Source organism: Phyllostomus discolor, chromosome 15, assembly GCF_004126475.2.
Source record: "Phyllostomus discolor isolate MPI-MPIP mPhyDis1 chromosome 15, mPhyDis1.pri.v3, whole genome shotgun sequence".
Classification (NCBI taxonomy): domain Eukaryota; kingdom Metazoa; phylum Chordata; class Mammalia; order Chiroptera; family Phyllostomidae; genus Phyllostomus; species Phyllostomus discolor.
This window is the reverse complement of record NC_040917.2, coordinates 20,627,176-20,654,274: the sequence shown is the minus strand read 5'-3', so window position 1 is coordinate 20,654,274 and position 27,099 is coordinate 20,627,176. Positions and strand designations below refer to the sequence as shown.

At 46.8% G+C, this 27,099-nt stretch overlaps 1 protein-coding gene across 1 annotated transcript in view; it reads right to left on the bottom strand.

Moving 5' to 3' along the window:
• The window catches only part of USH2A (usherin), a 511,215-nt gene that overhangs the window by 66,178 nt on the left and 417,938 nt on the right, over nt 1–27,099 (bottom strand). Inside the window, exons 57-61 of the mRNA XM_028531335.2 lie at nt 26,104–26,287; nt 24,792–24,949; nt 14,467–14,625; nt 12,886–13,048; nt 4,499–4,853 (exon numbers count right to left, since the gene is read on the bottom strand). Coding sequence (XP_028387136.2) covers nt 4,499–4,853; nt 12,886–13,048; nt 14,467–14,625; nt 24,792–24,949; nt 26,104–26,287 — 1,019 coding nt within the window. The remainder of the gene's footprint in view (nt 1–4,498; nt 4,854–12,885; nt 13,049–14,466; nt 14,626–24,791; nt 24,950–26,103; nt 26,288–27,099) is intronic.

Sequence of the window (27,099 nt, the reverse complement as noted above, 5' to 3'; positions counted from 1 at the left end):
ATGGATGGATGGGTGAGAACAACATTAACGAGTGAGGCTCTGCTCCTCTGTGTCTATTTCTGTCTTTTCTGCCAGGATCCTAGGGAGAGCCACAAGAGGAGAAGAGGGAGAAAAACGAACGTGTCCTGCCTTCCACACCGTGGATCCACGAACACCAGTCTGGCTGTCAAGTGGATATTTTTAAAAACCTGAAATGAGTCCTGATTACTAAAGTCGGGCTGGTGGCTGCCACTGGAAGTGACTGGAAAACCCTGGGACCTGCCCTAGAGATTATTGATGAGTGAGCAGGAGAGACCCGGTGGAGCTTGTGGGAATAAAGCAGTCGAAGGAAAATAAAGCTCTTTCAAAGGAGGAGTTACATGATATTTAAGAAGACTTATATGGATCTAGTTTTCCTCAATCCCCAATAATACTGAGCTAAAAGTAGATCCCTGATATATATTTGTGATTGGCAGGGTATTATTATAAAAAAAGGGATAAAGATCATGTAAATCTAGCAAGTGCAACGTTAATGTCAAACCAAATACATCATTACAATAAAAAGGGGTTGTATCAACAAATATCCATTGTTTAGTATGACATTTATCCACTTATATTTTATAGCTTTTATGTAAAAGAATGAATGACACGGTTATATAATGAAATATGAAAAATCTCAGTTAATAGAACTGACACAGAAATTCATGGTAGTTGCTTCTCTTACCAATTTCTTCTTCACTTTGGAAAGATAGTCTTTTTTTTAGAGAGCTGGGTCCCCCAGGGCATTCCTGTTGCCCCACGAGTGGGTCTGGGGAGAAAAAACTAAGACCCCTCAAATGTTAAGAGCTCCAACTAATTTAAGATCCTGTGTAAAGAGCACTAATGTTTTACATTATACTAAGCCAAAATGAAAATGGAATTAAACATGAACTTATCAATTTACTTACAAACTCTCTCTAATGTGGCAACGATGAAATATCTCATTTCTGCTCCTCACCCCTCAACCTATCTACTGAACGGTAAAGAAATCACAGACCATCCCGTGAGGAAATTTTGAATACCTCCTCCTTGACACTAGGCAAGGCAGTTTGGCCACCAGGATCTAGAGACTTGAGTTTGCAGTTCTGGATTTTACTTCCAGGTCGGAAGCCGACGTTCAGTGACCCATATAATCCGCCTCCGCCTCAGCGCTGCAGGCTTGGTTTCTGCACCCGGGGCGGAGAACCATCTACTTTGCAGCGCACTGGGCAAACGCCTGATCTGGGCTCGATGTTTCGTAACCTGGCACTGAGGCAGGATCCACTTAGAGCGCAGGCTGACAGGTAAACCGCCTTCCACTTTGAATCCCACGTTGTTTCTGCCAGTACAGTGGCAGGTGCCAGGGGGAAGCAGCAAACCCATCGGAATGGCGGCAGCGGGGCGGCGGGCTCGCCAGCCAGCAGCGTTCGCTGTGAGGGCCGCGCGGAGCTCGGGCGGGCGTGCCAAGCGGGGCCAAATGCGGCTTCTCTCCTGACACCACACGATCCATCACCGAGCTCCCGGGGAGGGGAGTTTGAGGACTTCCACCTGAAGCTTGCTTTCAGCAGGGGTGGGCCTTGGTCCACAGAGACCCGAAGCATCTAGCTGTCTCTCCCCCACCGCCCCCAGCAACTTAGAAGGACCTACTTAGGCCCAAAAGGAGATGGAGCTTCATGAGGCTGGGAGGGAAGCTGGTGACACATTCAAACCCACGCTCTTGCCAGTTCTCCTCTCCTGCTGCCTCTGCTGCTGCGGCTGCTGCCAACGCATAGGCCTCCCCCACGGAGGCCCCGCCGCCGTTCCCCACGCACTGCCGCCTTCGGAGGACTCGTGCATCCACTGCACCTGCTTCCCGTGGCTCTCTCCGCATACAGCACCCGCCTGTCCATACACAGCTCTGGGGGGGGGGGACTCTGGGACCAGCCGGTGGTGGCACTCTGTCCCAGCAACACATTGGTGGCCCCTCGAGCAGGGATGGAGTCCCAATAAATGAGGCTACACGAGGGGAATCAGTGACAACTCCTGCAAGTCTGCGGACTGGAATGTAATCCTGGCCATCGTGAGGACGGGTGCTGTGCCTCACCAACTGAAAATGCAGTTCCTTTGCCTTGGAGAATTTTAGCCAAAGCCTCTACGGAATGAGAACTTGACAGGTTTCCTAGGGGAGGCGCAGAAATGGAAGGGGGCAGGGAAGACATTTAGCTGGTGTAGGAAGGAGAGGAAGTAAGTAGAGCCAGGAAGGCGCCCAGAGAGAGATTTAAAAGGGATTCACGGAAACACAAGCCGTGGGAACTCTAAGGCAAAGAGACTTAACCCAAAATGCCCAGTGGTAGCCATCTGCACCCCGGACTCGATGACTCACCTTCCCCCAGCCTCTGCTCTGCCCGAGGACCCGGTCTTATGGGAGACTTCATAAATATACTTGAGTGTGGAATTGAGAATTGACATATTGAGTATAGCACTCAATGACTATTTGCCAAATTGGATTGCATCGTCGATACCCTGTTCCTGACCCTGACGATCCACTGCACTAGCCCAGAAAGTCCTGCTGCTCTGAGCGGGAAGAGATGGACTTCAGGTGGGGGGAGGGGTCTGACTCGGATAAAAGGGACATCCTCCTCTGAGGGTGGGAATTGGAATCAAGTGGTAGAACCTCCTTCTTTAGATACTTTTTAATGAACATATTCTCTTGGGAATGTATAATACAAATGGGTGACAATCACAGACGATCATGTTTCTGATTACTTCTTTTAAAGGTGTCGGTCCAGAAAGGGCCTCCTGCCACGGAGACCGGCCCAGTGACCAGCATGCCGAGGCTGCCCTGATGGTTCTGTGGGAGATGTCCTCACCTGCTCAAAGATTTAGGTCAATTGGGGCTTTTCCTGATGAACCCACAAAGTCTTCTCTCGGGATTTTCAGGGTCAGAGATCCAGATTTGGGGGCCACTTGGAACACACACACACGCACACACACACGCACACACACACACACACACTTCTATATTGAAAGACAGTATGCTGAAATATCACTGGTTCTTCATTACTCTGGCTTTTCTCTTTGGATCACAGAGGATTAATCTTCAGGAAGATGCAGGATTTGGCAACATGAACTGGGCTGTCGAGACAGAAAGTGTGTTGGGGCCCGAGGACAAAGGGCCCCGGGGAAGCTTGAGGCTGGGGGCCACATGCCTTCCTGAGCCCGTGAGGCTCTTGGAGTCCCGTGCTGTACAATGGAACCATCTCCAAAGGGGCGGCTTAGAGACTCTCTCGCGAGGGAACTCTGACACAACTGTTTTGGGAGATGCAGTGTTTAGGCTCATACTCCTGACACATACTTTATGACATCAGAAGTTTAGTGATTACAGCATCGGAGCCTTTGGTGAAATGCATTCAAATTATGTTGTCTCCCCCAGAAAGCCCTCGTTTCGGAGTGAGACAACTGTCACTTTGCATTTCAGTTTTTGCTCTCAGGGTGGAAATTTAGAACATGCGTTCCGGGGATGTGGCGAGAAGTCATATATTTGCTCGGGGATCACACACCTACACTGAGGAACACTGCTTCTGGTGCTTAGGACGAAGCATTTAGGAGACGTAACATGAAAGACTGTGATATATAAAGATAATTAAATGCCCAGTAAAAAGGAAAGTACTGATTCTGAAATAACGATTTAAAAAACACCGCACCTCCATTCACATGTTGCTTGTTTTGTAGTCATACGGGAAAATTAAACATAAGGACAGTGACAAACCATGGTATGTTTATACACCTACACAGATATATCTAGGAATTTAATTTTCTTCCTTGAAGAACCAACATCACAGCACACATCTATATCTAAAGATATCTATTTCTATATCTATACGTATCTAAGTGATACCTTCATTTATATAATTTTTATATTTATGTATATCAATATACTTGCATAGATATAAATACATGATATAATTGGCTGTTTAAGAAAAAAGAAAATTAAAGCCCTGGCTGGCATAGCTCAGTGGATTGAGCGCAGGCTGCGAACCAAAGTGTCGCACGTTCGATTCCCAGTCAGGGCACATGCCTGGGTTGCAGGCCATGACCCCCAGCAACCGCACATTGATGTTTCTCTCTCTCTATCTCCCCCTCCCTTCCCTCTCTGAAAAATAAATAAAATCTTAAAAACAAGAAAAAAGAACATTAAATCTCTAATGTTATTGGAGCCTCATCCCCATGAGGTATAGAGACACACCTTTAACAGACACACATTTAATGGACGTAGAAATCAGGTGAAGAGAGAGAGGGTCCCTTCTTTGCTTGAGGTCAAATAAACTGTGGTCTGCAAACTGTTTCCCAGCATCCCCTCCTCGGTTCAGCAACCTATTCCCCTGACTTCCTCGCTTCTTTTCACAAGCGAACAATTTCCACATATTTAACCCGAGTCAGAAACGACAAGTCGGAGGAGCAGCGGATGTCAGCCTGTTGACCAGACGACCCAAGTGTCTGCCCCCCCTTCCTCAGTACTCACCATCACTGTGAAAGCACGCACGGTCGAGCTGTGCAGCGTGGGGTCCTCTGGTCTCTCTTGGTAGACCACGTGGTACTGGGCAATGACGCCGTTGGGAGAGCCCGGCCCCGTCCAGTTCAGCAGCACCGAGTGAGCGCCCGTGGCTCGAGCCCAGGGTGCAGGCAGATCCTGGGGCGGGGCCTCCGGCGTGCGTGCCGAGGACCACGGACTCGCCACCGAGCCCCTGGAGTTCCGGGCTCGGACCTGATACTCGTAGAGCATGAAAGGCCGCAGGGCACCCCCAGCATCGGTAAATTCCAGGGCTCCTTCCGCCCAGACGAACACCTGGGCCGCCTCTTCCATGCCAGCAGGACGTCTGGAAGGGAACCGAGAAGGGGTTCAGGGACGGCTGCCCCTCACGACCAGGTTTGCAGACAGAGTAAGAAACGACTTCTGAGAAGATTTCATTACCCACTCAGCTTCCCAACAGTCTCCCCCGGGTGTCACGATGGAGGCCGGATGGAAGGGCACACCAGCGGCCTGAGCAAACAGCACTGTAAAAATGCACCGTGTGTGAGCAGTGTGTGTGTGTGTGTTTGTGTGTGCGTGCGTATAAAGAAATAATCTGGCTAATCTTAAAACGTGAAACATCACCCATAATCAATTTCTTGAATGAACTTTGGCATTTTTTCTTTTAAAAACTACACATGTAATGCATAAAACATTAAAAGTACCATGTAAAATGAAAACGAACAATGAAGAACTGCAGCAGCACACATGTGAGCACTGTTAGCACTTTCCCTGTCAATCTTCCTCTACGTGCACGTGTGTGAGTGTGTGCCTGTGCACACGCGGTCATTTGGGGGGCTTCCTTTCTGCACGCTGGAACCATACTGCACTATTAGCAGGGGCCAATGTTATGGGGAGTCCCTTCCCCTCAGTGGTGGAGGGAGTGCAGGGAGGGTCCCCACTTGTTTAAATCTCCCTGTGCCATGTCTCTGGCTGACTGCTCCTGAACTCACTCTGACCCTCTCTGGCCGGTGGGGCACTCGCAGATACGGTAACGGTGGAGACTCGCACGTGTTCGCACCGTGAGGCTGACCCTCCGCTCCTCCGAGACCCCACGACCTTGTGTGAAAAAGCCCAGGCGAGAAGGAGGAACCTTCTAGCCTGCAGAGAAGTGCACGATTCTTACTCACTTTTACCAGCACAATGCTGGTTCACATTTGTTTCTAGGATGTTTTTTTTAAACCGAGACTTTTTAAAGATTTATTTGTTTGTTTGTTTATAGAGAGGGAAGGGAGGGAGATAGAGAGAGAAACATCAATGTTCGGTTGCTAGGGGTTATGGCCCGCAACCCAGGCATGTACCCTGTTTGGGAATCGAACCTGCGACACTTTGGTTCGCAGCCCGCGCTCAATCCACTGAGCCACGCCAGTCAGGGCCAGGATGTTTTAAAAGTATTTTAAATTCACTACCTGCATGCCACTTATTTCTCTTTAGATGAATAATTTCTTCTTGAATTAAGCCACAATGCTTCAAAGTAAGGGCGATTATTTTTTTATACTCATCAACAAACCTTTCACTAAACACTTACTCTACCCTGGGCCTTGTACCAAGAGCAGGGATGTGCAAAGATGAATGCCTTCTCCGACAGAGCTCATGGTGATTAGAGAGATAGAGCAAAATACAAATTAATGAAAAATAACATGATGGGTCATATGATAAGAATTTGCTTTAGAGACCTTTAAAGGGCAAACATCAAATTCCTCTTAGATGTCTTCTCCAAAGCCTCGTCAAAATGCAGAGCAGGCTCAAAAAACTTCTTTCGACTGCCCGAGAAGAGGAATGTTTGGCTCCATTTTCCAGTTTATTGATATCAAAACCAGGGCCCATGTGCACTCTTCTGGTGCCCCACACAGAGAACATTGAACATCGAAGGGAGAGAAAGGAGACCGTCAGGCATTGGGTCAGCCAAGGATCTGGTGTTTCACTTGGGACAGTTCTTTGCTCACCCAGAGGTAGCAGCACAATGCAGACCTGGCCACCAGGGGGCGTTCCTGAGGACAGGCGGTGGGTCTACTTCTGTATTCCCCACTTTGGAGCCCAGGCGGTGTTCAGTAATGTTTTTTCAGATGCAGGGCATACAGTCTCGTGGCTTTTCTGCATGTTTACCTCGTCTGTATCAGCCCTTTTTGCCCCTATCGGGGGCGTATCTAGGTTGGAAAGGGATGCACCCAACAGACAACCCTCCCCTTCTGTAGTTTGCCCTCTCATGGAGAAGAGACGGATGAATAAATCAGGATTTCTAGGACCTTAGGGACCTTTAATTAACATCCCCTTCATCTACCGACGTGTTCGCATCCTGCCATATCAGATTACCCATCACAACAGAAACGGTTACTGAGACAAAGTCAACGGCAGGACACCTTTCACAGAAAGGAAGGGTATTTAAAGTCACTGGCCTTAGGAATTCGACGATCCTCAAGCTGATAGATAAATCACCGTGACCTGAGGACGGGCAATGCCAAGCTTCCTGCTGGAGGCTACGGAGGCCTCTGAGATGCCTCCCAGTGACCTGCGGTTAGCGGTCGGCAGCCCACCTCGTTGTCCTCACTGCCCTTCCAGGGCCAGACCCTGCACTCAGTGCGGGTTCGCCGGGCTTGGCCTTTGTGTGCGCGGCAGATACCGGGGACCAGGTGTGTCATTGGGAGGGATCCATTCTAATGAGGACCACGAGGCTCCAAGCCAACATCGCCGCTCAATGAGCTTTTTCAAAGGCGTTTGCTGGGAACACAATAGAGCAAGCTAACACACGGACTTCTGCGGGGAAGGACCACTGTCCACTGTCTGATGTCAACCTTCCCCTGGCAATTCAATGAATGCTTTATTAAACGCTCACGCAGTCCCCCACTGAGGTGCGGTCACGGTTGCCGCAAAACTGACATTGTTAAAGAAAATCGCCTGAAAGTGTGAATTTTAAAAATCTATGTCCCGGCTGGTGTGGCTCAGTCCATTGGAGCATTGGCCTGTAAACGGAAAGGTCACAGGTTCGATTCCTGGTCAGGGCACATGCCTGGGCTGCAGGTCCCATCCCTGGTTAGTCAGGGAGCGTGATGAGAGGCCACTGATGGATGTTTCTCTCTTCCCCCTGCTGCATTCCCCTCTCTCTAAAATCAATGAGCATGCCTTTGGGTGAGGATAAAAAAAAGTAAAAAAGACTATATTATATAAGAGATTCAGCATTCTGTTAGCTTTAATTTTTATTCACCAATGCAATGGAAGGATGCAGCCTGGTTAAGTATTTCCTATCACTATTGAGTACTTAATACATTAATGTTACAGTGAGGTAAATATTTCATCTGTGGGGTTAAAAAACAGCATATCTTTGTGTCTGAATAAACTCTGAACAAAAGAGGTTGAGTAGACCACAATTATTCCTAATTTATTTAAGATGCAGGCTAAGTATTCATTCAACTCGAAGTGTTTCCTTCTCAATAGTCTATGTTGATGGAAATCCCATTTTAAGATCTCTCTGAATAGCCAATTGTTGGTCTATGCTTAAGCTTACTTCAATTATACACTTTTCCAACTAGAGTTAATTTAATCTTAACACTACACGGAAAACAAAAGTGAGTATTGCAACGGAGCACCATTTATTTGAAAAGCTACTCATCCTTATTTCGCCCTACTGTGTAGAAGCTTTTAAATATCCCCCCCCCCATTCCCTGCTGGCAGTTCTCCATGCTGATCTTCAAAAGCAATTAAAGTAAAATCCTATAACTCAATGCATTTCCCATAATAAATTAAGATTATGAAACTGCCACTGTCACCTCAAGAAGAATATGAAAAATACTCCCCATTTGAACACACAGCCAGAACCACCACCCCTGTGGGTCGGAGAGACAGGTGGTAGGCTCCAGCCCGTCACTTAATTTTTAAGTGACCTCGGGCCCACCCACCTGTGCTCTCTGGTTTCTATGTCACTTTGCAAACTGGACTTAGTAAACTTAGAGTGCACACTCTCTTAGAATTTCTGTAGGACTTGCCAGTAGTAAACCAAATCATGCACGTGAAAACCACGGGGTACGTGTAATACATGATACGAAAGAGTTACCAGCAAGATCAAGTTCCAGAGTGGTACTTAGGAAGACACACTCAGCACAGGGCCTTCGACAGCGGGTGGTCACACGGTGGGGAGGCCACCCCGGCGGTGCACGTGGGAGTAAATGTAGCCCCTGAGCTGGGCTGAGGGTAGAGGACAGGGAGACGCCGGGGATTCACAGAAGGCTCTGTGGGGGCTGAAGGAGGCAGCATCATGGAGTGTGCAGTGCTCCGGTGTCACGGGGAGAAACGTCAAAGACCTTCTGGAATTCTGAAGACTCCGTCCCGCTTACACTGTGGTGACTTCCAGGCATGCCTTGGAGGTAGTGCGGGTCTAGCTCCAGACCAGGGAAATGAAGCAACTGCCGCGATACAGCGAGGCTCACGAGCACTTTGGCTTCCCAGCGCCTGCCTCTCGGGGAACGTCCCTGCGCACCCGGCCAGCAGCGGCTTCTGCCCGGGCCTCCTGGGCGTTGTGGTCCCCTCTGGAGGTGGCAGTGGGGCTCGGTAGATGGGCTTTTTCCATCCACGAGGTTACGGATGTAAGATGCAGCGTGGATGCTGAAGAGCCTCCATCGTACAAAGCACACATACCACGAGGAGACAGCAGGCGCCCGAGACGGCCCTGCCTGTGCCCTGGTGGTGAGCAGGCTGCAGAACACCAGCATAAACGTTGTCCCAGTTACAGGGACTCTCCTCTCCCGTGACTCACACGTCACCCACAGAGTCGCCCAGAGAAACTACGGAAGTCCCTGTCCTCCGGGGTTTTGCTTCCGACCCCAGGTGCGGTCCAGGAGTATTAAATGGAAAATTCCAGAGATCAGCAGCCCCCGGGATTTAAAGTCTGTGCCGCTCCGAGCGGTGGGGTGAAGCCCTGTGCTGTCTCGCCCTGGCCTGCCCTGGGTGTGGGGCCTCCCTTCGCCCAGGGGTGCACCCCAGCCGGCGAGTCACTCGGGAGCCTTCTAGGTTATCGGATTGACTGCCGTGGGGTCCGCGGCGCTTGTGTTCAAGTCGCCCTCGTTTTCGCGGACTCACGGCCTGAAGCGCAAGAGCCACGGTGCTGGCGGCCCGCACGGCCCGGAGAGAGGCCCCGGAGCGCTCCTTTAACTGGGAAAGCTGGGTGCAGTAGGGTAAGACACCTTCACAGGGGGACCGAGAGAGAGCGCAACCCTGTAACTTTTATTACAGCATCGTGTTATAACTGTTCTATTTCATTACTACTGTTGCTAATCTCTTCCTGTGCCAAATTTATCAATCAACCTGTATCACAGATATGTGTGTACAGGAAAAAATGATTAACTGTAGGGTCTGGGGCTATCTGTGGTTTTGCAAATCTACTGGGGGGCTTGAAACATACTCCCCTTGGATAAGGGAGGGACAGCTGTATCGATTAGCAGGTAAACGAAACGGGAGCAATCGCATTGAGAGTCTTGTCCATACTGGGTTATTGGCTTGTTTGTTTGTTTGTTTTTTAAGTCATACACATCCCACCTCTTTATTGGGACAGATACTTTTTAGTAGGATGGCATCATGAACAACAGAAGGGAATAACCGAGGAGAAATCCTTTGGGGGCGGAGACAACAGGGAACAGAGTGACAATCAGTTTCAAAACGGTCCTGGCGAGCTGGCTTCCCGCAACTCAACGACAGTATCTGCAGCGGCCAAACGCTGTCCTGGGCCTGAGCTCACTGCGCTTCCTTCGGCGGGGATGGAGGAGACAGGAGGCAAATGATGGCGCAGAAATTACATGCCACCGCCTCCCCAGAAATACGGCAGGCTGCAGCCGTAACTATGCAAGGGGCTCTGCGCCGTCCCAGAATGAAAAAGAACTCTCTGCCTACATTCCATTCCTGTCCTTACAAATTCCTGATTTTTTTTTTTTGCGGCTATCTAAGAAAAATTTGATATTGTTGTTGTCTGAGCCCATTTAAACTTCAGCCGAAATAACCGCCGAGTGATTCATGCCTATGTAGGTGAGTATAATGATTGTATCTGGAGCCCCAGTGCGCCATTCTCATTTCACTTTAAATAAAAAACAAAATGTATCTGTGTCAGTCAGTGCCCTTCTCCTGTACTCGGAGGTATCAAACAGGCTACAATTATGATTGTGAAGTGATTGTGTCACATTGGAGGAAGGTTTATTGCTTTTGAGTCCGCCAGGCAGTAACACATTCTGCTTCATATTACTCTTTATATCATTGTTTGGCTGTGACTGGAATAATCAAATGCCATCAAATGCTGTCAAATTCAATTTACAGTATTTTTCATTGAAGCGGGATTTCTGCATTATATTTCCTGTTTTCCCCCTCTATCGCTGCCGTGGAATGGCCACCGTAATCATGAGCTTTATTTACAAAACCAACAGAGTGAAGCCACATCCTGGTTTATAACAGATACTTTATTCCCCCCCCCACCCCCCCCCCCCCCATTCAGAATAGGAATTGGATGTGGTTTTCTCATGCAATTAGCATTAAGGAGATGAAAGAAAACTATTCCAAGAGGATGGGCATTTTAGAGCCCGCACGGATGTGCTCAGCGTAAAATCTAAGTCCGCATGAGCCACTTTTACACGTTCATGTGGATCGGAATCAGAAGTACGATTCTTCACATTAAGGTTGGCTGGGAAGAAATTCGGCTCGCCCACGTTCGGCATTGCCACCTGCGTAACCAGAAACGGGACAGTGCTTTTCCTTCCATGATTCTCCAGCAGACCCTTAGCTGGGCACTGAGGACTGCTCTGAGCTGAGACGCTGCACTCTCCGAAGCTGCGGAGGAGCCTGACCTCAGTTTCATGACGCGCTCAGGGCGCTGGGCCACCGGAGGCAAAGTGTGAAGGTGCCGGAGAGGGTGACAAAGGGTGCCACAGTGGGGATGAGGGTCTGGGGAAACCTGTGTTGTCCTCTGGTGCCTGATGCAAATGCACTGCTTTTGGAACCGGGTTTTCCGTCTGCAAACGGCTTGCACCTGCCGTGTCTGTCTTGTGTGGTCTTCTCCATCTTAGCGGTATGGTGGGGACTGGCTGGGCCGCCTCCCCAATTCCTGATCAATCCGAACCCTGATGGGATGGTGTCAGGAGCTGGAGCCTTTGGGAGTGATGAGGTCCTGAGAATGGAGGCCTCAGGAGTGGGGCCTTTTTTTACAAAAAGGATCCTGCAGAACCCCCTAGCTGCTTCCACCCAGGAAGCACACGGGGAAGTGCCTGCCCACTATACACCAGAAGTGGGTGCTCGTGAGACACTCAGTTGGCCAGCACCTGGAACCTGGACTCCGCAGAGTGGGGGAAATTTTAAATGTTTGTGGTTTATAAGCCACCAGGTTATGGTGTTTTTGCTGTAGCCACCTGAACCGAGACAGAGAGAGAGAGAGAGAAAGAGAGAGAAAGAAAGAAAGAGAGAGAGAAAGAGAGAGAGAGAGAGGGAGAGAGAGAGGGGTGTGACAGGTGCTTTGCCCCCTTGACTGTTTCTGCTTTACCTTCTTCCCACCCCTGCCCTGTCTGTCTGTCTCTCATTCTCTTTCTCTTCTTCAACCCTTCCCTCTCTGTCTCTCTCCCTCTCCTCCTCCTCATTATTTATTTAAAGAAAATACGAATTTAAAGCTATGTCCATGTTGATTGGGTGAAGGCATGATTAAGGAGCGCAATAACCCTTCAGGCCAAAAGGCCTCTGGTCTGTCTCCCTAGGTTTCTCTGCCCGTCCCACGTCCTTCCTCTCCTCACTCTCGTTCCTCCCTTCCCCTCTCCCCCTCTCTTCTCTGTTTTAGGTGGGTGCACTGGGTCAGTTCCGCACAACGCGGTGAAAAGAAGCTGCGCGAACACCGCCAGCCAGCATGGTGGAGACTCAGCGAAACAGAGGGGACTGCAGAGCGGAGAGACACTTTCTGCAGCTGAAACGCCCCAGCTTTTAAGGACGAGAAACAGCCGTTCCCACACTCACGTGGTAGGCGACATAAATATGAGAAGTCTTGTCCCCAACCCGCTCCTCCTCTGGAATGACCACGTCCTCCGGGTCAGGGAGCCTCTAGGATGTGCTACCGCCTCACCAAGGGGAAGGCCCAGGTGGCTCTGAGGTCCCGTCTTTCAAACAGCGCTCAAGGAAAAACGGTACATTGTGGTTGAGGCTTTTATCCCTTGGATAAGGTGTAAATGTTTGTAAATGTTCCCAGTACCAATTTGAGTCCCTAGCAGGTGCTCCAAAAATCCTGAGTTCCCATCTTTTCCCTTATGGAGACAAAATGGATTTGATTGTAGTTTTAGAACAGTCCGCATTCTTCCACAGGTAAAACCCACGGCAACAGCCAGCGTTACCTGTGAATGAGGTAGTCGATGATGACTCCGTTGGGTTGTCCGGGCGGCTTCCACGTCACCCCTATGCAAGCCGGCCCCAGGGCCTTGAGAACGGGGGGACTCAGGTCCATGGGGGCTGCTTCCGGTGTTCTGACAAACATCCTCCTGCCGACCCCGCAGCTCCCTTGAAAAGGAAAATCAAGGCCTTTAGTAATTATTTTCAAGCAGGGAAGGGGCTGACCTACGCATATAGGATGGTAAGATGTCATGAAAATCATTTTATCTGAACTTTCGTATACACATTTCTACACATATTTTAGACTAGTACTATAAATCTCTACAGAATTCGAAAAGGTAAATAGAGAATCATTTTTGGAAAATCTGTTAATTAACCACATCTTCACACAGGCATAACCAATATAGCTTATGCTTGTCTGAACTGAGGTTTCTCTAGTTTATTGTAGCCATTGCAGCAGCAACGTGACAGCGTGCTTGAATTTCTTAAGCGTGTGACCTGTGTAACAGCTTAAATGCTGTGAATATCTTTTTTTCAGCCAATATTTAAGAATAACGACCGTGTCTCACTGCACAGGACCCCAACAGTTAGCCCGGACACTGGGCCTTCAGAGCGTGGCTTCAGGGACCGAGCGAGGCAGGCGTTGGTGTGACATGTGGATCAAGAGGACGTTCATGTAAAGCCGTGTCCATGCTGATCTGCTGGAGACTGGGTCGGGGACCCCCGCACCCTTCAGACCACCAAGCCTTGCTCTGGTTTGTACGGAGAAGTGGGCAAAGGAGTCCGAACTTCGGAAGGACACAGACGGACACTGACGCCCAGTCCTAACCAGCTCTGTGGGTGGGAACCAGTACTCGTTTGCCTACAGACATCCCTCAGGGCCGTGCCGCACAGGGGTTCCAGCTGCACGCTGAGTGTGAGATCGGGGCGTTTCTCTGACCTGAGATGAAGTAATGTTGCACACCAGCAGGAGTTATGTATTTTGTTCTCTGAGCAAACTGGGAGTTTTATAACATTTGAAGGAATGAAGGGGCCGAGTGAGGCTCCCGCTGAAGGCCACCCCGATGGACAATGATTTCACTGACCACTGGTCTAAGCCGCGGGGTTCAAGGCGACAGTTTATGTACCTGAGATAGGAGCTGGGGAAGTAGTTTTAAATATCTATGATTCATTTGAGTGTAATCCAACTTCTAAATAATGTCCTCTTTTCCACCAGCCCCTCCTGAATGAAATTTAAATAGAACCAAGGTGACTACATTTCCTATTATACCCAATCTGTTTCATATTACCAGTGATGCCTTTGTGGTCTAGGTGTTTTTCTTTTAAAGGGCCTTATAAAACAAGACTTTGCAAAACCACTATTTTAATGTATTTAAATATTCATGATTTAATGTGCAGAAATGCATAATGCTGTACTCAATACCAGGCTCTGATTTTTCTGGGTAAATAGCTCAGTACAAATAAGAAATGAAATGTTCATCTTCGTATTTGAATTGAGAATCTATTCCTTCTTCTTCTTCTTTTTAAAGTAAAATACTTAAAATAAAAACACAAAAGGCCAGAACGAGTGTCTGAAAGACTTTCACCGTTTTGACATGCTTGTATCCTGATCTCATACTGTGTGAATGGAGTCAAGTTCTCCAGCAGGACAGACCGACGGTGACCCGCAGGGAAGGAGAGAGGTGCCTCGCTCCCAGCATTCAGTAAGACATTGAACTCCACAGGCATCTGGGGGATAAGGATCCCTTTAAAGAGAGAGACACAGAGAGAGAGAGAGAGAGAGAGAAAACGTGAGTACACTGTACAGAACGGTCAACAACTGTTTGTCTTACAAGAACAACATGTCTTTAAACTTTTGCATCATAAAGGTATATTAGTGCTGCATAGAGCAATTATTCACATCATGAAACTGAAACTAAAAAAAATCAAAGTGAATATTCCAAAAGTAAGCAATGGGCACTGCCCATTTAAAAAATGAAGTACGATAGTTCTTTTCAAAGGTATGCTCTTCGGGCAAATACAACCGAAGGCATGTTTTACCTCCTAAAACACACAAGACAATTAGAAATGGTGTCATATATTTTTCTAGGCTTGCTTACTCTTAAAGTACATTAAAAAACCCCACCAGTTTTGCTTGTGACAATAATTTTTCTGTCGGCAATGCGTACGCATGCAGTCTGACATGGATTCTTGACATAATGGCCCATAACGTCTCCACATCCTAGTCTGCCTAGTGGGTTCCCAGAACATTAGTTACTGAGCCAGGACAGGCCACTCTGTCAGGGAGACTCATGGGTCTAAATACGTAGGAAATTTGGGCTCAGAAACTGTCATTCTCCACCATGTTTCCTAAGGAATGAAAGTCTTGTCATTTGAGCCTCTTCATAATCTATCCATTTCATTAAATGCCTGTACGTTTTATTTGGTCATGAAGGACATATACACTGGTTTGAGGAGAGGAATGGGCCTTGAATGGAGAATGTAATAAGGTTTCCCACTAAGTTCTCTCATTGAACGGATGCTTCTAACGTTTGTGGGTTTGATTTTCTACCTTTGTAGTGCTTCAGTTCAACTCTGCTACAGAAACAACGACATCTACAGCACAGGACTCGGCCCCTGAGAGGCGAGGGCCGAGGAAGGCGGTGTGGTTTTGCGCTTGCAGACACAGCCCTGGCACACAAAGGGCAAAAGAGCTACACACACCAGAGATGCTCGCGGATTTGGGTGAGGCAGAAGAAAAGGAGGAGTCTCTGAAGGAAACATGGATCATAAGCAGAAGGACAGACCCCATGTTTCTCTTGGAAAAGTGCCCGATTGTGCTGAATCCAGAGGGAGAGATTTTATTTTAAAGGTGGAGCCTCCTAGTTAGACCGACTGTGCGTTTGTCCTGGTAGCTTAAATTACTGTTATTCTCTCATTGATTCCTAAATTCTGATTTCCAGCTTTCTGTTTCTCCTGTATTTCCAATTTGTATTTTAAATAGCCCACTTCACAAAGACCTCAACAGGCTCAAAACAGAATTACTCTGTTTTCTACTCCCAGACCTGTTCTTCTAGACTTTCTTCCCTACGCCACTGGCCACAGAGTAAGATCCTTAGAGTAAGACTCTTGGAGTGCACCCTGCTTTCTTCTCTCTCAAACGATGTCTAAACTTGATAGGTTATTTCTTTAAGAAACGTGGACTTTATATACAATCAATAACAAGGAGATTTTGAAGGCGCTAACATGATATAACCTTTTTAAAAAATATTTTATTTATTTTTAGAGACAGGAAGGGAGGGAGAAAGAGAGAGAGAGAGAGAAACACCAATGTGTGGTTGCTTCTCATGTGGCCCCCACTGGGAACTTGGCCTGCAACCCAGGCATGTGCCCTGACTGAGAATCGAACCTGTGACGCTTTGGTTCGCAGCCCGAGATCAATCCACTGAGCTACATCAGCCAGGACATAACCTATCTTTTTAGGAAGATAATCCTGCTGGCAGGCAAATGCTGGGTTGAAAACATGAGACAGGAGGTAAGGAAACCAGTTCGAAAGTCTCTGTGTGGTCTCGGCAACGGCACACACGAAAACATTTTGTTGCATTCCTGTTTCATGCAAGGCAGCATACATGACCTCATTTTATCCCATGAGAATGCCAGCTTCAAAAAGTCAGGGACTTTTAAAATTTCCCACCCAATGTAGTGTTCATGCCTAGATTGTAGCACCAAGTCACAGCTCAATAAATGCTGGTTGGTTGAATGAATGTTTGTTCCATCTCCTCTATCCCTAGGGTGGATCTTGTAGAAAAGTTTGACAAACACACCTCTGAAAAATATGCCAATGAGACTAGCCACTGGATGGAGTGAGACAGATGGTATCCCTCCTCGGAGCTTATCTGCCCCTGGTCAATGACCTCACCTCTTTGAATGCCAGTATGTTCCTATGTGTGGGGATGGTACCAATAGCCACCCCATAAAGAGCCGTGATGACAAAATTAGAAGACCCATGCACGGCATTTTCCTATATTCCCGCCGCACAGGAAGTGCTTATAAATGACAGCCATCTCTACCAAACCAAATTAGAGGGGACAGAACGAAATAAAACGCACAACTATGACCATGTTTACATCGGTCAAACACTCCTGAACCCAGCTTTCGTGTAAAAGCTGCTCTTCCAGTTCCAAACAAATGCTATGTCCATCCAGGTAAGCGTCTCTGTAACGGTATTTTGTCACCTAGTTTAATTTTTGCGTGCACGTGGGCACGATCAAGTCGCACTCCTGGGGAGACGCTCTGCTTCCCATTCTCAGCTGTGACGTGGAGTGCTCTTCCCTTCCCTTTGCCTGAGGTCGCCTTCGCTGTATGTCTTCATCCTGCACCTGCTGGTGTGCTTCCAGAAAGTGCTCTGCTGAAAAAGGCAGGACTCCCAGGGGGCCAGGGAACAGGAGGGCGCTCCACCGCTTTTCAAATACAGACACGCTTTTGATCTGGGGTTGAACTTGCCTGGCCAAAGCACGAACCTGGAAAATACATTTTTCACATCTCGGTTCACGGGAAATAAATGTCCTTTGCCTATACCTGGGAGGTGGTGAAACAGAAATTGCTCCTCGAAGCTGTGAGCATGTCGCACACTGACATGCGTTTAGGAAAGGGGGCCCCCTCCCCTGTCATCATTTGCAGGACGGTGACATGAAAGCTCCCGTGTCCCTGCCGACCCTGCGCCATCTGCGGTGAGTCTGAGCCGCCCAAGCCCCCTGGTATTCTGACAACGACATGAAATGAAATGGGCACATTTGCTAAAGCCAGCTGGGGAGCCCCGTGACTCGGTTAGTTCCCGAGTTCATAAATTTATGTCAGACCAAGAGCAGCCGTGTAAGCTCAAGTGAACCAATTTACCCTAAGTGCAAATGGCAGTTTTGTTATTTGGTGTCAGACTTACCGGGCACACAATGACAAGCTGCCGTAACACATTTTCTTGTTCACCAAAGAACAAGGGTTTCGTTGGTTAATATTCCTCGCAATGCTCCTTTTCATAATTTACAACAACTAGATGCTGATAGGTTATTTAACATTTATGAAGTTAAGATGTAATCAGAAAAACCCTGATTATCTTTACAAATAAAAAAAGTTAAATTATTCAACTTTTTTTTCCCTCTCGGTGGTTTCATTTCACAGCAGGTGCATACTTTACAATGGGACAGTCAATCAACCCTTTTGTTAAACCTTTTTTTAGGAGCTGGGGCAGGAACAACTCTAAGAGGAAAACTGTTAATTTGGTGTGATAGCCTGACTCACTTCAAAACATTGGTTGTGTTTAAGGTAACACTTTTAACAAATCAGCCTAAATTCTCCTGTGTATAGGCAGGGATATCTTGGTTATGTCCTTTCAGCGGTGTGGAAGCGAAACAGAACCCTCTAGAACATGCATCTGTGCATAGTTTGTACAACAGTTATGATTTCAAGCACTTGACCCTATTAGATAGCAGGGTTCTTGAGAGAGGGACAATGCCTCCTTCTTCTTTATAGCTCTCATGGCTCCCAGCATCGTGCTTTGCTTCTACTAGGGCTCGGCAAACATTTCCATTTTAGTAAAAATGAGTGTGTGACTAAATCTAGCCAAAGGCACATGAACTGCACCCCACAGGGTTTTAGCTACAAACACAGTGACCCTGCTGGGTCATTGGATGGACTACCCTCCAATCACTCTGGCCCTCATTCATATTCGCTATTATCTGCAGCAAATTCCTTCAGCTTTTGATCTATCTCGCAGTAGAATGCAGAAAAGCACTGTTTACATAGAAAATAAGGGAAAAATACAGCCCAGTGGTTCTGACCATGGAATTTGGAATCAGACTCATCGTGATTTGGCTCTGACACCTCTGTGATGACTAATTTGGAGAAAGTAGCTTCTGACACCTACCCTGAGTGTCTCATGAGTAACGCAGGGAAAGCCACGGGCCACACTGCGAGTCGCACTGAGCATTAGCTGAGATGTGTGTTACTGTCTCAGAAAAATGCCCAGTACGTAGTGGAACTCAGTAGAGGAAGATCAACTCACTCAACACTGACAGCAAAGGCAACACAAGCAAAAGCCGGCAAGCGCGACTGCAGCAAACTAGAGCGTCTGCTCAGCAAAGGGAACCGCCAACAAAATAAAAAAGCAGGCCGCAAAAGGAGAGAAAATGCATGCAAACCACATGGGGTTAAATATTAAAATATATAAGGGAGTCATACAACTCAACAGCACAAAACCCCCAAATAATCCAATTTAAAAAACGGACAAAGTACCTGCACAGACATTATTTTTCCATAAAAGACATATAAACGCAAGGGTGCCGTATTTCAGTTATGAGATGAATAAGGTCTGAGGATCGAATGCATAATGTGGTGATGTCGCTGATAACGTTTTATTCTATCATGGGAATGTGCTAAGAGTGGAACTTAAATGTCGCAATCAAAAAATGCAAATAAACCACGAGTCAGGGACACGAGCTTTACGTTTCTGCCGACACTCACCACTGCGTGCCACTCGGTCATGGCAAGTGTGAGGAAGGGAAACGGTTGCTGATGTTGACTCATCCCGATCCACGCAGCATGAATTCTTAGAAACCTTCGTGCCCGTTTCAACTTCACGTGGGCAGTGTCTGACCTCAGACTCTGCAAGCAGTGAGCTCACTGACCCGCAAGTTGCCTCGTATCGATAGACAGATCCTACGGCGGCTAGCTACCTTTCCATCGAAAGTTGATTAATAAAAAGCATTTACATACCTAAGCAATATTAATAGAAATCTCCCCGGTAGAAGGATTGTTGCCAATTCTTTTCTTTAATGGACTCAGAGGTAAATGTGGAAGGAAAGGCACCGGCGTTTCGATATCATGCATTAAGCCTACATAACTCAGCACCTTTAGTGGGAAAGAGCGTGTGTTGGATGCAGTGACACCGTTAATTAGAACATGATTAAGGGCCAGCACAGTTCAAACTACAGGCATCGCCTTGATAAATGAGAAAGGCTCATTATTGCATTCAGAGCTTAAATAATGTTGAGTGTTTAGGTTCACAAACAGCAGGGAGACCCATCTGCATTATTCTGAGACCATTTATGTTCCACAAGGTGCCCGCTCGCTTCTGCATTTGCTGTGGTGTTTCACCCCCTAAGGGAACGTGCCTTCTCTGGTCTCTTTTGTGTCCACGCACAAGTCCTGACCCGAGGTGCAGAGCTGGTAAGAGTGCGCAGACGTTGTGTTTAGGAATAGACTAACCTGGCCTACCTTGTTGATAGATTTGCATCGTTTTGTCCCCCACAGACCCAGCGCTCCCTGAATGTTCTACCGTGCTACTTCTCTGACTTCACGTAACCGCAGTGCACGGGAGGCATTCCATGCCCTGTTCGCAGACGAGAAACGGAGGGTTCAGAACCCGTGTGCAACTGGTCCACATCCACACAGAAACACAGAAACTGAGTGGGGAGGGGGGATGCCACATGGAAACTGATAGTACTTTTTCTGAAACGGGGAAATTCAGCATCTGTAAGATGATACCTAGTCTTTGGAAAACTGTTTGTGTGTGTTCTGTTTGTCTTTAAGGAAGGAATATATACCCAAGCGTGTGTGTGTGTGCGTGTGTGTGTGTGTGTGTGCGTGTGCGTGTGTGTGTGTGTAGCATGGAGTTAGTGCAGAGTGAGGGGTGAGTTTCTGTAGAAAATCAAGTGTTTGAATGATTCTAAACAGCAGAAGACTCAAAGTTTATTTATAGGTGCCTGAACGATATAATACAGAAGCATAGCATTTTGTTTTTTCCGTCAACTAAGTCAACATTTTACATGGAAATAGTGTTTGCACACCATTTGATTTGGAAGTACAAACTATATGCACGTGAGTTGAAATCTTGATATTCTAGAGTTTCCAGTGTTTTGTGAATGCTACTACTGACAGTTATCGAGTAATAACGAGGCAAAGTGAACCAGGGTTCACCTCACAGGTCAGAGAATGTGTAACATGCTTTAAAATAGTTGGAATAATCTCTTTAGGTTTTGTTTTTTTTGGGGGGGGGAGATATTTGAGAAATGAGTCTTCCCTTTCCCACCTCATTGAAACCTTCCTGCACTGGAATCGAGTTCGGCACAGTCATGTGTATTTGCTCTGGGCTGTTGGAGGGGCAGGTGAGGACGTCACACTCCAGGACAGGCCTGATGCCAGGGGGCTAGTTCCCCTTCGGAATTCACAATTCTTGTGGTCATACATGTCCAGCAAAAAAATAAAAAATTAAAAAAAATTAAAATTTCTTCTACAATGTTTTGGTTTTCACCAGCACCTCGTTCTGTGGCCCAGCCCTCTGGGCTGCTAACTCAAAAAGCAGAGTTGCTTCATCATAAATCTGGGGGACTTTAGGCAATAGATACAAAGTTTAGTTGGGATTTAGGAATTAAGCCGAAGTCAGGAAAGAGGGAAGACCTGAACCTTAATCCTGGCTCATCTATGTGACCTTGAGTGCGTGATACCACTTCTTTGAGAGTCAGATTCCTTACCGTAATGTGGTGACAGTGGTATCACCTGTCTCCCAGGGTTTACACAAGAATGAACTGAGGTGAGGCAGGAAAAACCCTCATCAAAGTGTTTGGCACACAGTAGGAGCTTAATGGATGGCATGTGTAATCAAGTAATGTCAATCACTATACATCAGGTTTGCATTCGATATCACAGTTATTCTCCCCCGAACAATCTCACTTGGTCCCTGGAGTCCTTATCCCCTTCACTAGTAATATTTATAAACACACAGAAAGGCTTAATTTATAGATAACACGGAAATAATAATTTGTAAACTGAACACACATTTACTTGCCCATGTATTTTTGGTAGTTAAGCAGCTGCATAGATTTGCTCTCTGAGCAACTTACTTGTGTAAGGCCCCTCTGTCCATACTGACCACACAACAATACGTGTGACAGCAGAAGTCAATGTCACCACTGTTTTGACTCTGGACATTCCAGGGGCACTGGTTTGTGTTTTTAGGGAATGAACTGACCCCTTCCGCTTGGTGGGTGTCATAGTTCCTACACTTGGGGGCCCTTTCACAAGGGCCCGATTCCTTGATTCCATCCCAAGAGATTCTCGTGCAGTAAATTCTGGGTTGATAACTCATGTTTTCTCAAGCTCCCCGGGGGGTTCTTAGGTTCATGCGGGTTTCGAAACCACAAGTGTGGGCTGCTCGGCCCGTGTCTCACCGCTGCCTGTGACATCACCATTTCGTGAAGGCAGGGGACAGCGGTGCAGGCCTGGAAACCTCTTGGCTGGGAGCAAATAAACAACCTCCAGGTAAGGCAAAGTGGTTTGCCTACTGTTTAAAAAAAAAAAAATATATATATATATATTTGTGACAATTCGGGGACAGAACATTATTTTTATTATCTGAATCACAACACACCATGAGGTGCTTTCCAATAAAATCAGCTGTAGATTATATACCAGTCAGCATCATCTGCCTATTTACTGAGTTCACAATCCTTGTAGGCACCGGGGGAAAAAAAAAGAGTAATTTAAGATTTTAATCTTTCCATACATTATGGGGTTTCTGTAATGGGTTTTGTGCACCTGAAACGGAAAGACTGACAGGTCTGGCGAGCACAGGTTTGTTAACCATTGGTTACGTGGTCAGAGTTAGTGCGTGTGGCATTTCCACAACATCCGTGGGCTGGACTGGAATGAGCAACTTCTGCAAAAGCTTGAGGTAGACAAGAGTTAAGATTCCATTAAAGAAGCAAAAGTCGTCTTTTATGTCACGACGATCCTGTTCTAAACGGAAGCGCTTTTCATTGAACACAAATATATGAGGTGGAATGCAACCCCCCAAAATGGCAAAAATGCTGAGAAATATGAACGAAGTCTTGACTAAACGGGTCCCGTGGTGGGCAGCTTTATGGTTACGAACGTGGGGCCTTGGGGCCCAGCAAATGTTGGAGCAAATACATTTTTAAAAACTGAGTAACTAAAGGCAAAAATAATGATCTGAAAATAGCCACCACTGTCTATAGATATCATGAACCAGATAATACCGATCGTAAACCTTACCCCATCAAACTTGATACCAGCCCTGCGTGCCGACACTGTCATTTTCTCCGTTTTACGGAGGGGGCTCACAGACGGAGACAGAGAGTAGTGGCTTGTGCACAGCGGCTCCCGGGTGGCAGCACTGGGACACGAGTCCTGGTTTCCGCACTCACCCTGCTCGGGCGGTCCCAGAGGGAAGGGGTGTTCCGATCCTTACTACGCATGGAGCCTTCAGATTGGCCCCGGTCATTTGTGTGTGGGACAATGTCAAAAGGACAGGTCATTTGGTGGGCCACGGAACTTCCCGGGCACAGTGCTCTTTCCCCGTTTGGAGGTGGAGGACTCTGGTCTCGGTCCGACAAACCTCCGGTCAGCTGGGTGGACCTGGTGTCAGGCCGGCTCTGCCCCGCCCCATTTCACGCCGTGGCACCAGAACCCCACTGCACGACTACAGGGCCGCAGAGGGACACGCTGCAGGGTCGCAAGACAGCAGTGCTACTCCTTGAAAGGAGAAATCAGTGCTGTACAGGCGCATGTATCTATTTCCCACAGTGTCAGACCTGCATTCCCCTCCTTGGAATGAAGAACACAATCAAGAATACCCCCACCCCTAAGGTAAGGATGACACCCTTTAGGACAAATGCTGACTTTTGCTTATTCCTTTAGGCTTTGTTTAATTTTAATGTGTTGTATATTTGTTTTAAAACAAAGGTGAATGAAATCATTTATATTTAATAGCTAGCACAACTTAAAATTTTCCTTGCTTATAAAGCTCTAAGCTCTTTCTCCTGTGAATCTGACCAAAAAAAAAAACAGGCCCTTTTTGGTCTTTGATCTTAGATTATTATGACATCAGAAGGATGTTGGTTCATGGAAATTTAAGTTTTATTTTTAATTAAGCCTTCCTGTTATCTTTATGACTATATTACCTGTGTTGATGGAGATAACTGTTCAATTCAATGAAAAATATCTTTGTTAATTATTTTATGGAATGGATCTGATAATGCCCAAAATGCTGTTAATGAGTTTTTTTTGTCAGTTCCGTGTTGAACTGTGGCTGAACTTATTCTGATGGGGACAAGAGATATTTGTTTTAATTTTATGTTTCAATTTCATCTTAAGGCTAGATATTAAAAATGAAACCACATTATCTTTTAAGTGCATTTGACACCTTAATCAATGATAAATGTCACTGGAACAAACCTTCCTGTGTCTCTTACAACAAGCAGATTTCACTCCAGTCCTCACTCCACAGTGTTAACACAGTTAGACTGCATTCTTACCTGACGATGATGCTTTCATCAAAATGTAATAATGCACTCAATGCACTAAACCACAAACATGCCACCAGTGACTAAGTGGCTGAACGGAGGCTATGCAGCTTGGAGAGACAAAATTCAGCTACCACGTCTGATCACAACCCAAGGCGTCTGGGCAAAGTGGGGTATTGTCTTTCCGAATCCCCCCTTCACTGCTCTAATACAGAAGGGATTATAAATGGTCCAAGCTGGGGAGCCCTGTAGAAATGAATGTTCGAGGTAATTCAGATCTGTATGACTTACCTTGGATAGATATGACTAAGGAGACATTTTGGCCTTTGGTGCCTGAAAGTATTTCTTTGACAGGATGACATATACCTGTGTATCTATATATCTTCGTCTACATATCTGCACCTGTATCTTTCTATATGTATGTGTGTGTACATACATGCATACCTACTTATGCACGCATACCTGCAAAACTGTGGTTTGCGTTATTTTGTTTATATTTTCCAAGAAACAGACTATGGCCTTCAGATTTACTGACTTCACATATCCAATGTTACTTCCAATTAATTTCCTCTAAAGTGGTTTACACGCGCACACACTCACACACTTTGTTTCTTTACCTGGTGGCGTCCAAGCTGCGAACACGGAGTCGGGCCCAGTGACTGTGATGTTATGCGGAGGCTGGATGTCTTCCGGTGTCAGGAGTGGTGTCCGGACCAGGTACTCGCCGCTAAAACTACTGCCACCTCCAGTGGTGGCTTTCAACTTGTACATGTATCTATATTGGAAAAAACAAAAAGAATTGTTCTAAGGCAATGCACAGGAAAACTGAACAAGGACGACTAGTTTTTCTACCCATCGTGTAGTACTGAATTTGTGACAACTTGCAAAATCTTTGCTCCCTGTTCAGAAATTGAGCCATAGGCTTGGTAGTTTGTGCAGCAAGGGACAGCAAGGCCCCCAGACCATCACTATTTCTGTCCCTCCCCACTGGCAACCCACTGCTCCTCTTCCAGCTTTCAGGGGAGGCCTGGAGTGCGCGGGTGCATCGTGGAGGATTCAAATTAATCTTCCCATGTTTAAATGGGTTAGAGTTCAGGGAAATATGTTTAGAGGGAGATGTTTTTCAATGGATCTGCTATTCTCTACAATAAAAGTAAATTGATCTTTATTCTCTGCAATAAAACATCTGTTGATCTAAAATACATTTTCTCTCTGCTGAGAAATGAATGGGAATGAATTGCAAATAGGTGGGACTTTTTTCCCCTACAACGACCCATGTCTATATATAGTGCAGCGAGCAGAGGAAACATTGTGCTGGAAAAAAAAGGTAGCTAATGTAAAATAAAACTCTTTAAATTTCTTTTAATGCTAGTTTAGGAAGGCATGCTTCTGAAGGTATGATACTTTTTTTAAAGTTTAATACTTCGTGTATTTTATATACTTAGAAATTCTCATGCTTGCATGTCAGCTAGAGCACAGGTGGCAAACACAAGGCCCGCGGGCCGGATCCGGCCCTCCACCTTGTGTTATCCCGCCTGGCACCTTGTTTCTGCCCAGCGGCAGCGCTGAGCTCCCTGCCCCTAGTGAGGTGGCAGTTACATTTATCCAGCCCTGAAATGACATTTGGCCCTTTGAAGGCAACCGGGGGGCTGCTGTGGCCCTCCAGTGACAATGAGATTGACACCCCAATCTAGACCATTTATTTGCATTTTCCAGGGAGTCCGTGTACGTTGAAGACTAAAGTAATGAGTCAGCACTTGGGTCGTGGACATCGGAAACGGATTTCAGATGACCTCATCAGTGACCGCATCCGCTAGCTGCTCAATGGCTAAGGCACGGGGAGATGGGCTAGTTCACTGAATATCATTTCAGTGGGAGGGACGCCTGAAAACTCTAAAGAATCCGGCTGTCTGACTGCTCTTAGTTCACCTGCTGTTGGACTCCAAGTTTTTATCCACAAAACGCCGCTCCTCGCCGCCACCCAGGAAAACCGAGGTTCCGTTGCGACTCAGCTGATACTGAGAAACGAGGCCGTTGGGCTTCTCCGGCGGACCCCAGTATAGTTCCACGGCGGCGGAGTTGATGACAACGTGCCGCGGTGTCGTCCAAACTCCTGGCAGAAATGATTCAGTCAGGCCTCAGTGTCAGGGTGAAGTAAACGCCTTATCAAATTCTCAGCGTCACCTCTCGGGCTATGACCCTTTTATCTGTTGATCAAAAAATCTCACGGCACGTGACAAAAAGACATTTTATTTATTTGGGGGTGAAATGCATAAGTGGATGCAGGTACCTATTTTTATTGCTTTAGTTACTTTATTTTTGAATTGCCTTGAAGAGGTGGATGTCATACCGGAAGGGATGGGGAATTCCTCTTCACCTGGCTGTTACTCTGAATGCAATCAAGACCTCATGGAATATGTGAAAGTAATGTAACCTGGCATTTGCCTGAATTCTCCAATTCACCAAAAAAACCAAACAAACCATACTTTCTCTTTGCCTCTCTAACACCAAGTGCTGTTTCTTTTCCTTCTTTCTAAGCCACTCCTTCCCACCCCCTGGCTCCACTCCCCCTACTGGACCTCAAGGGGGTGTCATCCTCAGAGACAGGGCTGTCTCCTTTCTTCCCTCCCTTCTGCTTTCCTCTCCTCTCCTCCAAAACCCACTTCCTAGGTGATCTCCAATTAGTCGTGGTTTTCAGTATCATCTCTACGCTGAACACTCCCAAACTCCAATCACCAGACTAAAACTCTCTCCTGAACTCCTGACTCATGAATCTGTCTACTTGCTACCTCTATTTGGATGACTAATTATATACAGAAAACTTAAAACCTCCATGACTGACATCCTGGTTTTCCTGTCTACAATCTGTCCATCTTGTCCATCATTGTCCAGTCTTGTCCATCTGTCCATTTTATTGGGCAAAAA